We start from the raw sequence: 15,169 nt of genomic DNA, 5'->3' as shown, positions 1-15,169 counted from the left end.
CATCGGTAGCCAGATGATGGTGTATAGCTGTGTCTCTAAGCATTATGAAAATTCCCCAGTAATCGGGATTAACAGAGAGGTTAATTAATTTATGTTGCACCTGATCTTGGTGACCCATTGGCCCGGACAGATCAGAGCGGACATGTCCAGATTACCCTCAATCTGGAGCCGCAGCAGAGAAACTGAGACCACGGCGCTAAGCTGCACACACGTCTGCTTCTCTATCTGACATGAGAGTATATTGGAGAGCACTGATACACGGGGGCCCCTCAGGCTTCAATAGGAATGTAATGGCATGCATTATGCGCACACACACACCTGCACAAACACATTAATCTATGACAGGAGGTACAACAGATGGAACTGGTGTGTGTATCTCTTTCTGTGTCCGTCAGCTTGTTGCCATTTCTGCATTTACGGCCACCCCCACCTTTAAAATACATGCAGTATATCGGTTCATGTTTCAAACCTTCCCTGGGTTCAAATGAGCACAAGTTGTCTACAGTACCTGGTTCTACAGGAACATCTCAGCCGCTACTAGAAGGTGGAGTTACCACACAGCAGACCTCTTATTGGTCAGAGATAATTGCGGTTACCACTTAATATCATCTTTAATAGGCCTCGCTCCTTTTTTTCTTATTCACTCGATGCATATTTTTTATAATTCGCAGAATTTGAAAATTTGCCGTACACTCCACTGTCAGTAAAAAGAAGTGCATAAGTTCCCGAACTGTGCAGCTAGTTGTTGTTGCTATGGAAACAAGAAAAGTTTCACAGCGGGCGGAACTTGTCATCTAGTCCGCGATAATAAAACCCACCCATTTAGAGGGAAGATATGATTGGTCAATTGTACTGTCATTTGACATTACTCTCTCGTTCAGTTACAATAGCGGGCCCTCTGTGAATCGCAGAGAGGGCCAGGTGAGCTTCTTTCATGTAACCCTTCACATTCAACAGAGACTGAACAGGCAGATTCGAAGGATTTATTTATTTGGAAATGTTATTTTATTAAATCAAGTTTTTTTTCGGTAAAACTAATGAAAAATATAACAAAAATAATATTAAAAAAAATATATATTTAAAAAAAAAAAATTTTTTTTTAATGTTTTTAAATATTATTTTTTGGAATATCTTAGGCCCTCACAGAGGGCCTAGAGGGCCCTGACGGCTCGCCACTGACTAAAGTCTGATTTAAGACTTGATTATATTTCACATCATTAATCCAAATCTGTAAAGTAACATTTAAATAAATGTAGTGGAGTAAAAGTACACGGTTTACCTCTGAATTGTAAGTACAATGTAGAGTAAATCTACTTAGTTACTTTACACCATTGCGTCTTATCCGCAGTACAGAACGTAACTAAAACAAGGAAAGGACCTTCTACTGAAAGTTAGTTGAGTGGAGTGATATTATACGGTATACATGAAACCCCCATACTGTGCTATTCTGAACCTATATGCTCACATACTGTAGGCTTAATTTGGAAACACTGTCAGGAAAGAGAACACTTCAAAGTGCTCATCATACAAGGATCGATTGAGCAGCAGCGACAGATCCTCCTCAGCGCACCGCGGAGACCTTGACACACAAACGCACTTTTATGGCAGCAATCTAATCTGCTAGCCTGGCGTTTGACTATCAATGATTACTCAATCTGCTTAGTGCAAAGCAGCTACCCAGGTGGCACATGCACATCCCTAGCCATTGACTGTACAGCTTTTGATTACATACATTGGGTCACAAAAATGCTGATTGGCCATTACAGTGAATGCAAAATGAGGCTGAAGGTCGCCTATATTGAAGAATCAGTGAATTTTCTGTCTTTGTTATCTGTGGCCTCTGCAGGGAGGGAGCGATCTGTGTGCACGTCATACTGGCTCTTACACTCAGTCTTCAGAACAGAGGAGAACATCATGTAGGATTCATTCTTGGTTCATGATAATGTATTCACAGCATCACCAACCTGCTCACTTAAAAACATCTCAATCATATTTTAGTAAGTCATTTAGTCTCAATCATTCTCACTAAAGAAACTTTTCAAGTTGATTCGACTGCTGCAGTGTTTTACAACAGATGTTTTTGTTTATGGGTTTTCTGGGGAATTAGAACAAAAATACTACTGGTTTGTTGGTCAAGCCATCATGACTTTCAATGAGTCAAAACTGAGAGCATAAGCTAATTCTCACTGTTTGGTATTTCAATGTTTATTTATTAAAACTACATTGAATTGGCTGACATTGCACATTATTGAACTTGTTGAATAAGAACTTTCCCAGGGACACTTTGTGGTCTTTATTTAGATGGGCCCAAGACCCTCCCTGTGCTGGGGCCTTTCCATGCTGTTGGTGATTCCTTTCCCTTTGTGGATAACCAGAAACTAGGTATTTAAAATGTTTCAGCAAGTTAACTTTCCTAATATTATGGATGGCTTCAAACATGTTAACCTTGATTGCATGCCTTATTATATAATAATATAATATAATATTCAGATAATATGCTTGCTATACTCTCGTGCAAAGCAAATAAAGAGACGTGAACGGATGCCTAAAGTTGTGAATTTGTTCTAGATGGAGCAAATTGAGGTCTAGAAGCATCCATACATATACAACATGGTTTAACCTGAGCCAAACTATGACTGGACTGAAAGGATCATTGCCTTGACATCAAATTAATGAAGATTGCTGGAATATTTCACTGGTTCTGGTTCATATTCAGTGGGAAGACATATATAGTTGATTTTTCACATATCATCTTTTTATCTCTCACTTTTACTTCACAAACTCTTCATCACATTTATTTTCAGCCTTTGGTTTGTGTGACATCGCCCCCTCTTAGAGGGCCGGCTCTAAACCCAATAATCAACCCTTAAGGGCCTCTCAGGGCCCCATAACTAACGACGTGAAGCACTGCACCATTTGATTGTGCTACACCACATTTCTCTTATAACAAGGTTAGCAGCAACGATATGGAGCACAAAGATTTAAAAACTGATACACATGCATTTAATCAAAAGATAACACGTCGTCATGGTAATTCTGAGGGCCTCCCCAACAATGGCAGGATGGAAAAAGCCAGTCAGAGACGCAGCGGTGAGGCAATGTTTGCCCAACAGTCAGGTCTCGTAAACAGAGAGGGGGGCTTTTGCAAGCAGCTGCAGAAATTCCAGGCTGCTGCGATTAAAAAGTAACACCCACATCGAGGGTTGGGGGGGGGGGGGTGTGGATGTTTGAACAAGCTAACCCTGCCTCTGTTTTAATGAAAAGAGAAGAGCCATTTGCAGAGAAAACAAGTACGTCTCACAGCGCACTGAGTGGAGCTCAGCCCACCTTTCACTGCTCACTGAGACACAGGATGAGTAGAGGAGACACAGCTCCAGTGTGTGTGTGTGTGTGTGTGTGTGTGTGTGTGTGTGTGTGTGTGTGTGTGTGTGTGTGTGTGTGTGTGTGTGTGTGTGTGTGTGTGTGTGTGTGTGTGTGTGTGTGTGTGTGTGTGTGTGTGTGTGTGTGTGTGTGTGTGTGTGTGTGTGTGTGTGTGTGTGTGTGTGTGGGAGGGAGGGAGGGGAAATGAGGAGATCACTGTCCTAATGATACCAGGGTTCCTGCAAGTTGTGTCAATTCAGTGTTACGATGTTTCAGGACCCTTTCAATTGTTATGTGAATGGAAAACATATACATTTCATCGATTGGTTGATTCATTTTCTCATTTAAAATAAATCAAAATGGACTGTTTAACGCGGGGCAGTCCCGTGGCTGAGTGGATACAACAACGCCAACAATTAGCCCTCTGCGCAAAATAAACTTTTAAACGCAGTCAAATGAGAAAAACTAATTAATTAATTAATTTATACCTTTTTATAAAATGTCTGTGTGTGTGTAAGTACATTAAGAAAATCCAATTCCTTTTATGTGTACCCATACAGTACTTGTCCAGCAAACTGATTCTGATAATGATAGTCTTACAATAGATTGGCACACAGGGACCATCTACAAAATAGGACTACAAGAAAAGGACCTTATTTGACACTATAGTTACACATTACTGATGAATTTGCCATTATAAGACAAATACCAAAAAACAACAGAGTGAAAGTCAGGGCAGCTGACCGTATAGAGTGATACAGTGATTTATCACATGGGCTCCCTCGACAACAGGATTTTTCCATTGGGTTCCGTATCATTGCAGAAAAATCTGTGGCAAACACAGATTTATGACACTTACACGTTTTGTTCATCAGGATAACCTCTACTAACACCACTTCTATGTTGCAATCGCTGATGTAAAAAGCTAACCTAAGGCTATAAACAAGCTACATTACTGTCGCATGGCTGCACATCACCAGCGCTAAGCTAAAGGCGGCTAATGTTCAGCGTGACGATGTTTATTAGTCTCATTCTGACACGTTAGCTACAGCCGTTTTTAGGTAACATAGAAGCTTTAAACATTCACAAGTGGGTTGTTTACTGACACATTTTATGTTGTAGAAAAAAACATGTTAATCTGTTATTTCAGGCATATTACCAAGAACAAGTTGTAACAAAAAGGTGATTTTGAGAAGAGGGAACAGGAAGTGGTAAAAAAACGAATTTCCTGGTTAAATTCCGACTCATTTCTGCACCAATGTGGTACTAGTAATACAACTCTATGACATACACTGAAAAAACTGAAACTTTGATTTTGATCCAAATACGAACCATCGGAGGTGGGGGCGTGATTAACCTCAGCAATAACAGTTTATTTGGGGGTATGGCGAAGAGAATAAAGTTGTAACAAGCAATAGCGCTTCAGCACCACACACTTATATAAAGTGAGCCAACTCTAACCAGGCAGACTGTGATGCTGTTTGTTTAAACCTTACTTTTAATGACCATCTGCTCACTGATATTTCCCGGTTTGAAGACCAGCACACTGCCTCATACGATTTCCTGTTGTTTTTTATTATATCAGCTATCGGTTGGAATCAGTACATGGGCTACACAAGTAAAATCATAATGAAAAGTACACCGAAAAAATATGGCTGTAAAAAAACGGCTTATGCCACCATATGATAACAACGAACAGTCAAGATAGTCAGAGCTTCAGAGCTTCAGTTGCTATGCTAACATCACCTGTCTAAGGAAGTTTAATAACAGCGTTGTAATGCCAAAAAGGGTCAATTCAACATGAGCATCGACCCGTCGCAGTCCCCTATTGTTGTGACTGGCGTTGGGGAGAAAATCAGCGACGTAAACGGTGATGTCATGACGCAGCACCAGTCGGGCTCTGGGCGGTGGAAACACAACTGGGGCTGGACCGGTTCGGAACCAGAAAAGTACAAGCACGGAGCTAGAACGGGAACTAGTTTGGTGCGAAAGGGGTAACACACACACACACACACACACACACACACACACACACACACACACACACACACACACACACACACACACACACACACACTTCCGATCCTCCTTTCACTCTTTGACTTCTGTTCCCCTTCACCCCACCCGTCCGTGTGGCAGCCCTGTGTACAAGTGTAATGGCACACAGTGAAAGAATCCAGGAATGCCATTAAAGCATTGCCGGTGACGGAGCACATTTGAAAGTGGCCTACAGCTGTTAGATGAATATGTGGAGAAAGGTTCCTGGAGGGGCGCTGGGGCCCCACGTGCTTCACCTATTGACGGTCTTGCCTGATGTAAAAAGAAACGTTGCAATGTGAATGATTCAAGTTTTACAGTAGCTTCATGAGATCAGACTGGGTTTCCACATCCCTGACAGAATGTTGACGCGGGAGTTACGGTGCGGAGCATGTGTCTCTTTCAAAGAGGCTCGCCCTGCTGGCTTTTATGGTCACATTAAAGTGGGTGGTGCAGGGGTGGGGGGGAAGGGTCAGATTGAAGGGCTGATTGTTTTTCAAGATGAGCCCTTGGATACATGGCTGAGAAATACTAAGGAAACAATCCATTCTTTACCATGAATACATCTCACTGAACTGTACACTTGTTGTAGAGTGGTGAACTTCTCCAGGCATACATTTGCTTCCATTAATTTCTGTGTACACCCCAGAATGGATGTTCACTGTGCTGATTTACGCACATTCCAGAGTGTGTTAATTGATTTTTCAAGCACACTGCAAGTGAATGGAAATGAACAGCTGCATGGAGTTAGCTTGGATTAATGCTCCCAGAAGCGGTCAGATAAAGAAGAATGACAGAAACAGGAACTACTTATTTTCTTTCAAAACAAAGACCCTTCCTCAACACGCTGAAAGCAGTACTTTATTTTCATTTTGTGAAGAGGTATAATGCATTGAATATTTCTGCTCGAGATCTCAAGTGCTAACCAGAATCATGAAAATAAAAAGATCCCTCACCTAAAAAATGTATATGAACAGTTTCATTTGCATTCCTGCAGCAAGGAACAGCTTTCTGAAACAAAATCTTAACCAATAAATTGTCTGGGTTTATAAATCGGCCAATTTGAGTTTATGATGGATATTTAGTATCTAGGTTAACTGATATGCCAATACAGAAATGCAAAGTTATGTTTGAGGTGGTTTAGAAACAGTTTCACCTCCAGAGAGCACTGACATGTTCATTCTTACACCGACACTCTATGTAGCACATACCTGGTCACAATTCTTGAAATACCACATTTACAGGATTCTCATTGACAATGTGTGTTGCCTGGGGACAACCAATGGAAATGAGTATTTTTAATGTAATAAGATTAGATTACATATACTTTATTGATCCCAATTTGGGTTAATAATAAACTAAACGTATATGATGAATAAAAGGCTTTACATTGTTATTTTAAATTACCTACATATCAATACCAGTATCTGCCTTCAAAATGAAGCCCTAATTGAAACCGAATGAAAGATCAATAGAAAATGCATTGAGAAATTGGCAGAAAGGTCTAATGTTTGCATCTAAGATCTGGTCCTTCAAAGAATCCTCATGAAAGCAATCCCGTGATGTGTTTGTGGCCTCACTGCACAGTTCCCTTACAGTTGTCAATATTTGGCTATAGGCTACCATATCATCTATATTCTATATAATAAATGAACGGTACACAGTCTCTGTTTTTACACTACTTATTGGGGAAAAGAGCCATTTAACAAATATCTTATAAATTCATCTTGTCTGTTATTACATGCTTGAGTCTAAACAACTGAATGAATTGCCATATTGGTAAGATTTAAAATCTGTTTTCAATTTGAATCCACTTCAAAAAACACTGACAGTATTTGAAATAAGCTATAGTACATTCAGTAGCTGCAGGTGAATAAAGATGACTGTTCTGAAAACATTCACCTGATTTGCCTAAAAGGACTCATTTTAGCAGTGTGGATAATTTGAGTGGCCTGGGGGGGGGGGGGGAGGGGATTGAAATCATACACCGGTACAGCTGACGCTCCCACTCCACCACTTTTCTATAGTTGTTGGAAAAACAAGCTGGAAGAGGTACAATCCACAACAAGGAGTGGCTCTGTATACTGACACATCGTGACAGGGAGATGTCTCGTCTGGTTCACAATCAGCTTTACTGTCTGTCTGTGGAGTCTCTGAGAAGGACACGAGACACGAAACTGCTCTACTGATTTAAGAGAAACTGTTCAAACAAGTCCTTTCGTCTCAAATTCAGAAATTCAGCCCTCAACTAACACTGAAAAAACTGAAATGCTGACTTTGATTAAATGCATTATGTCAACAGATTTCACCTAACTGTATTAGATTAGATGAAAGCAATCGTTTTATGTTTAAAAAAAAACATATATATATCAACGTACTTAATAATAAAGTCAACGTTTCAGTTTTTTTCAGTGAAGCCTCTAGAAATGACTGTCTTTAAACATCACGGAGTAGGAACACTAACACTAATTAGGGAAATACATTTGACTGGAGGAAATGATTGAAGTCTGGTAGTATTGGACAATAATTCTTATGTCTGAAAAACAACTTGCTGATACGCGTGCTGTGCCTTGCATTATCGCTTTTGAAGATGCATGATATTCTGCAGATAAAGGAGCAGTACTAATACAAAGATTTCCCATATAAGTATAGTCAGAAAATGTCCTCATGATGCAGTGAATTTAGTGAAGAAATCATGCACATATATTTCAGGATCAGACTTTATGAGAATGTTCTTCAAATCCAAAAAGTGTTGTAATATTTCTTACTGACAGGTAACATTGGTGACATTGTCTTTCTCTTCATTCCAGACTGTTCCAGTGCACTCTGAAAATCACCTTGCAGAGACCACAGCCCGCCACATGAACATTATATCTGCTTTCATTCTTCTTGGTCACATTATTGCCGTGTGGTAAAGCGCTGCGGATTACGATCCATGTGCACATTCAGCAGCAGAGGTTTGACAACACTAAAAGCAAGTTCAAAGTTTAGTCTATAGTGACCATTAAACACAAGGCTGTACATGCCAAAGATAATGCACTGAAAAAGCTGAAACGTTGACTTTAATGAAATGTATAGTGTCACAAATTTCACATAACGGTATTAGGATAGTTAAAAGCAATAATATTAAGTTGAACCTAATAATCTATATTCAAACCTAATAGTATGGCTTTCAACTAACCTAATACAGTTATGTTAAATCTGTTGATATAATACATTTAATTAAGTCAACGTTTTAGTTTATTCAGTGTGCACTATTACATTTTCTTTCTGTCATTGGTTCATTTTTAAGAGGATACTGAGAAGTGCAATTTGCATGCTCACATATCTGCACGATTGTAAGGGTGTGTGTTGAAGAGAGAAAGCATGGCCGAGTGTGTAGCAGCACGCGTTTTTGTTTCTGTTTCGTAATAGTTTGGCACAGAGCCGACTCCCAGACACACACAGACACACACAGACACACACACACACACACACACACACACACACACACACACACACACACACACACACACACACACACACACACACACACACACACACACACACACACACACACACACACACACACACACACACACACACACACACACACACACACACACACACACACACACACACACGAACACGAACACACACACACACGCTGCTGCCAGACAGGGAGATCCCAGCGTTTTTGGGTGTGAGCCAGGCTGGAATACCACCAGATCCAGTTTCCTGCATTTCCTGAGCCTCTGCCAAAGCTCCACGCTTCTCCCTCCGTTCCTCCAGCCTCACACACTCTCATTGCCTTGCATCTTTTTGTCGTCAGCATCTTTTTCTGTCACCAGGAATTTATTTTATGTTTTACACTCTTATCTCTTTGCGTCGTCTCCTGCTGGGTCATTAAAACTCAATACTCAACTCAATAAGTTTCACCAGCCTGTCATCATTCTGTACAATAAATATTTAGGTTGTGGTTACCTTTTGTTTCTATTTAGCAATGGAAAATGTAATGTTATGTAAAAAAATATGTGTTTTTTTTTATATGTATGTTTATTAATGTAATGTTTTCTTGCCTGACACGCCTTCCTGTTGTGCCTGAGGTGAACACATGTGATTTAGCAGCTACTGTAAACACCGCCTGCTCCCATTTGGTTCAGATCAGATTAAAAGTTCTCCGCCTCACTTAGGCCTTTTTATATTTAGCCCACATCTTGTTCCTATTTCCAAAGATGCATTTACTGCCTTCAAATGTGGTTTTGTTTTGCAGCTTTGAGCATGCTTACTATGCTGGCTCCACTCTGTCTGCCTAGCAGCCATAAGCATCCTTTTATTGTCCCATGACCATTACATTGAATGACTACATACAAATGACCCCACAATAACTGCACATCCTGAGGAATCCTTCATGCGTGCTGCCTGATGTTACATGGAGCACACATGTACGGACACAGGGAAACAAGAACATGTATAATAAAAATAATAACTGGTAGATTTTAAATCTATTCGCTGAAGCTTTTCTGTTGTTTATAAGATGTAGTAACTTAAGAAATGAACGCTAACTTACCATCAGATCTCATTGATGGCAAATGTCAAGCAAGCTATCCACTAACATGACTATAGAGCTGAAGATTAATTATAAAATACAGCATTAATGACGCATAGATGTGAAGAGAAAACGACGATTGAGCGTTCTCTGCACACACTCATCTCACCATCCTCCACACATAATTATCTCTATATTGAGGCTATTGGTTTCAGCCCCTATTTAAATTGCATTTCCATGCATTGGGCTGCTTTAATGTGCAGCGCTAATGCAGTCACTAATGTACACATCACATTTAGGGAAGTCTGTAAATGATCCATCATAAATAAAGGATGACATGGAGCATCCACACTCGCTCACAGAGTATAGATCTGCTGCTGCCGGCTGGAAACATACACACAGCCGTATATCAATCAAATAACTCAGTGTCATTAACCAGCTGCTAACAAAATAAAAGAGCAAATCATGAATTCTTCTTTATAATGGCTTCATTACAAATTAAGTTTTCTAGATATACGACATTAACAGGAAAAACCTTTGGTCATTAGTTTGTAAAAAGTCAATTTGAGCGATCATATATGGCAACTTGTCTAATGGAAATGTTTGAAGCAATATCCTTTTTATTTATTTTTTTAATGTACCATCAACATTTTTAACTGCATTATTGCCATATAAACAATAGACACAAGGGAACGCCTTTTTAAAAAACAGGCAACCAGAAACGTGTTCTTATTAATTGTAAATAGCTGAGTACTTTATAGTCTGTCATTTTAATACAGTTATATTAGTTTGTGTCCTATCAAATATTGCTTGTTTTGATGTAAATAAAGGAATCTGGAGCTGCTGTGAATCTTCACAACTTGTCAACTTATGAGTTGTTCTTTTTATATCTGATCTATAGCTGAGCATTAACACTTTGATTATTATGGACTAATTTCGCAGTTTGTTAGAAAGCCTCATTCTAACAGAAACTGATAGATGAACATATTTACCATTTAACATTTTCATTATTATCTGCAAATACATTCGACACAGAGCCTTTGGATAACAGACTCTTCATCACCATGTTTTTCTTCAGAATGCAAAATACAGCAACATGAAGTGACACTCAAAAACAATGTATCCAAATGCGTAAAGGAAGGCTAAGATGGCACAAGCTTGTTTTTTAAATAGACGGCAAATCTAATGAAGAACCCGCATAGTTATTCAGAGCGCACATACATGACTGGAGAAGGTCAAACAGTGGAGTAACTTCGGCTACTTTCAGTGTGAGCAGCTCGGGCTGTCCTACCTGTTTGAACTGCTCCTCGTAGGTCCAGTCGTGGTGCTGGGGCGGGGGCGCCGATGGAGACTCTGCGTGCCGGCCCGGGGCGAAGGCCGCCGGGACTCTGGCCATGAGATGCATCGGGGTGCTCTTCGGAGGCATGCAGGCTCCCTGCAGGAGCGAGGACTGCCGGTGCTGGAAGTGGTTCAAACCGACATCTTCTTCGCCCTCCTCGTCTTCATCCAACAGGTCCTGCTCATCCATGTCCTCTCCCTCATCGTCCCGCTCCCTGTCGTCGCTGCCCGGTCTGGAGCTGTCCTCGTCGGCTCTTCGGACCTCCATGTGTGGGAGCGTCACCCCGGGGGACGAGTTGGCAACTCCGGCGGCCAGGGCGCCGCGCATCGCCGCCTGGTAGTGTCGGAAAGCCAGAGCTTGTTGGTGGATCTGGGACTCCACCATGGAGCGGAGGTCTTTCTCTGTCTCCGCCTGCCGGAGCTTCTCTTCCAGGGCCAGCCGCGCCGCCTGTTGCCGCTGCAGGTTCTCCATGACGGCTTCGAGCTTCATGCCTCCGCTGGCGGGCTGCTGGGACTGTGCGCCGGGGAAGAGGCTGTGAGAGGATGCGGAGGGAGCGGGCAGGGGAAGGCTGCTGGCGGACGAGAAAGAGCCTTGCTGCGGGGAGAGGGCGGTGGCGAAATTATTATCAGCGGCACTTTATACGATTAAAACACATGCTCCACCAATTAGCCTCATTACACAGTTTGGCTCACCGCTGCTGTAACATAAAGAGGATTGCATTTTACTCATACAAGCGAACGTGACAAACTTCACTAAATGAGCCGATAAACTGTCGACAAACAAAGTTCCTAATGGAGTTACATTATTAGTTATGAATGCATTTGGAATAGAAAACTATGTAAAGTAGTTAGGTGTAATAATCCAATAGAAGCCTGGACCCTTACCAAAGCAGATTTAGTAGCTATATTATCAACCATGCTTCTGTCCGTCAGATGCGCCAGATATTAGGAACCGGATCACAGGAGTCTTGCTTCAGTCCGCGTAACGTTCCGCATTCAACATCCAGACATGTAGGTCTCGATAGGCGGAATAAATACTTGAAATGTGTTTGCTGCTGAATGCTGGAGCCCCGAGCTGCTCTGGCAACAAGTGGTGACTGTAGAGAGGATGACCTCTGGAGGTGGAGATCAGCCCCCTGCTCCATCTGCTAACTACACGTCAATATACTGACAGTATGACAGTAGGCCTACAGGCTGAGGCGAACCGCTGCGACCTGGGGACACTTAGAATAAATATGACATAAAATGATTAAATTATCATTTATTCATGTATTGTTTGATTTCAGTTGTCATAAACCACGGGAACACATACAAAAATATATGTTTAAAACGTTTAAAACTGACTGACTGTCTAAACATTTGAATACTTGCTTAAGACGGCACCAATTCTTTAAGTTTTTGTAATAATTGCAATGTATATGCATATGGTGATCCAGTGTATGTAGTTTTAAGTCAACTTAGAACTTGTTATTCTTCATTGAAAAATAAAAATAAAAATGTATAAAAATGTATAATAATAATAAATAATAATACAATTACTGTTTTGATAATTGTTACATTGAATTCATAAATCATAATCAAAATAATATTAATAATTACTCAAATGCATTTAATTTATTTCTGTTCATTTTTATATTATATATTTTTTGTATTTGACTCTTTGGTGTGTTATTATATTGTGTTATGCGTGTTGCGCATTAAATCACATGTTAATTAAAGATAAAGTTAATAGTCGACTGTCTAATTCTGTTTCTGACAAATCGAGCCAGCCTTTCTCATCATATTGATGCAAAATCCAGTTCTTCTTATTGATTTGCTGCACTGACCTTAATGTCCGGCTTCACCTACACCCCTGTATCAAACAGTGTGTACCTTTCATTATCACTACAATCAGAACTATCTGACCTGGGACGGGACACACCCCTCCTGCAGCGGCTGCTTACACATGGAGAGAAAAAGGACACCTGTCGTCCATCTCAGACCTGCTGCATATTTAACTCTGACATTACACAGCCCCCCCCCCCCCTGCTGTCAGGTCCATCCCACTAATACATAATACAATTCTGCTTCTTCATATGAGAGCCCACTCCAAATAACAAAGAAACATTTTAGAAAGTCCTGCATTTCCAGTGTTTTATGATCACATCCAAAATCACGTCACTTTAACTCTTATATTTACTTTCAAAAATGTTGTTTAAAGTGAATTATACATGTCCATGTCTGCACTGCAGTTAAAATATCATTTCTGAGAACCCTGCAATTTGCCACCATTTACCACAGTGACCCTACAATTAAGGCTTAGTGTAAGGTAGGATATATCATTTAGCTGAAGCAAATCAATTATCATCAGCAGGGTCAGCACCGGCCGCTCATCTGTTCTCAGAGAAGAGCTGCTTCTCTGCACTTTGAGCCTCATTTAAAAAAGGTTTTCCCAACATCTACCTGAGCTATAAAACAGGTGTTATACTATCAGTTTATCTACTACTTGCTGAGTTAAATGTACACACTGTATACACTGAAAAAGCTGAAACGTTAACTTGAATTACATGTATTATGTCAACACATTTCACATAACTTGCATGTATTAGGTTAGTTGAAATCTGTTGACATAATACATTTAATTAAAGTCAATGTTTTAGTTTTTTCAGTGCATGTTTTCATGGAGTCATGAAAAGACCAATTTCTGCCACTTTGTAAGCGATTTCCTCTTATATAAGATGAATAGTATTAAGAAGAATAACACAGTGTGAGTTTGCCATACAGAAGGAAGCAGGTAGGTTTTTGTTATTCATGCAAAATGAAAGGTGATGATTTCCTCTCTGTTTGTAGGTAATGTTGATCTTATAAGTTATAACATCAGTAGAAACCTGAGTTGTAAGCAGAGGGTCTTCATTTTCTTCTTGTTCACTTAAAATGTATGTTTTTATCTGAAAATGTAGTCTTGTAGGGTAACTGTTTAGAAAAAGCCATACATACATTTCCCATAAGTCCCTTTCTGTTTTCAGTGTACATCTCCTGCTAAATATTGAAGAGAAAAGTGCTGCCATCATTTACACCGGTTTTCTTTCTCTGTCGAAGAGGATTTGGAAGAGAGGGTTTGATCATGGCCTGCAGCTCAGAGGCTGACATGCCCCGGGAGGGATCTCATTCAGAGATGATATCTTCAGTCAAATCTGAACTTGACATGACCATCAAGCAATGCGATCAGTGTCAATAGTTTAGGAAAAGTGTTGTACAACCCAAACTCTAACACTCAGAGTGTATGTACTAGGGCTGCACAATCAATCTAAATGTCATCGTCATGGCAATATGGACTTCAAATTAGAGAAAGAAAAATATTTGTTAAAGGCTAAATATGTGTTCAAATACCATTTGATATGAAGTATTATGGTGCTGAGGAGACAAAACTAATTTGCTTGCTTCAGATCCTCTAAAAATATCACACTATCTTCATCATAATATATTTTTCAATGAGAATAATGATGCAATAATGATCATCCTTCCAATATACCGCAATTGATAAAAGTCATATAATTATTTTTTACAAATTGTTCATATACAATGATTTACCTATTAACATATTCCAACCTGAGGAAGGGGCTGTTTACAGGGTCAGGTCGTAGCGTCTTAAACTCGATGCCTTTCTCTCAAGAGGGGTTTAACACAATGAAACAAACAAAAACATTGGAGATGTCTTCAGTTAGGGGTTAGCCAGTTGTCTAAGGTGAGGATAGCAATTTGTATCTCATCTATTTGTGGTCCACATTTGTGCTGATATTTAGTACATATGTAGATTTTTCTTTAGATTGTTTTAAGTGAGGGTGAGGTACTGCAATGATACCTGCATTAACTGCAACGGGATTACATAAAATAAAAAGCGACTGCATTCGCTTACAGTTAGTTTAC

The 15,169-nt window shown here is 40.1% G+C and overlaps 1 protein-coding gene across 1 annotated transcript in view; it reads right to left on the bottom strand.

The window, feature by feature from the left end:
* Positions 1-12,651, bottom strand: part of arid3c (AT rich interactive domain 3C (BRIGHT-like)) — a 72,782-nt gene extending 60,131 nt beyond the window's left edge. Inside the window, exons 1-2 of the mRNA XM_034118558.1 lie at positions 12,149-12,651; positions 11,217-11,858 (exon numbers count right to left, since the gene is read on the bottom strand). Coding sequence (XP_033974449.1) covers positions 11,217-11,858; positions 12,149-12,181 — 675 coding nt within the window. The 5' untranslated portion in view covers positions 12,182-12,651. The remainder of the gene's footprint in view (positions 1-11,216; positions 11,859-12,148) is intronic.
* Between the last annotated feature and the right edge of the window lie 2,518 nt (positions 12,652-15,169).

Source organism: Trematomus bernacchii, unplaced genomic scaffold (assembly GCF_902827165.1).
Source record: "Trematomus bernacchii unplaced genomic scaffold, fTreBer1.1, whole genome shotgun sequence".
In the NCBI taxonomy this organism is placed as follows: Eukaryota; Metazoa; Chordata; class Actinopteri; order Perciformes; family Nototheniidae; genus Trematomus; species Trematomus bernacchii.
Note: the sequence above shows the minus strand (reverse complement) of the source record. Positions and strands in the feature narration are given on the sequence as shown.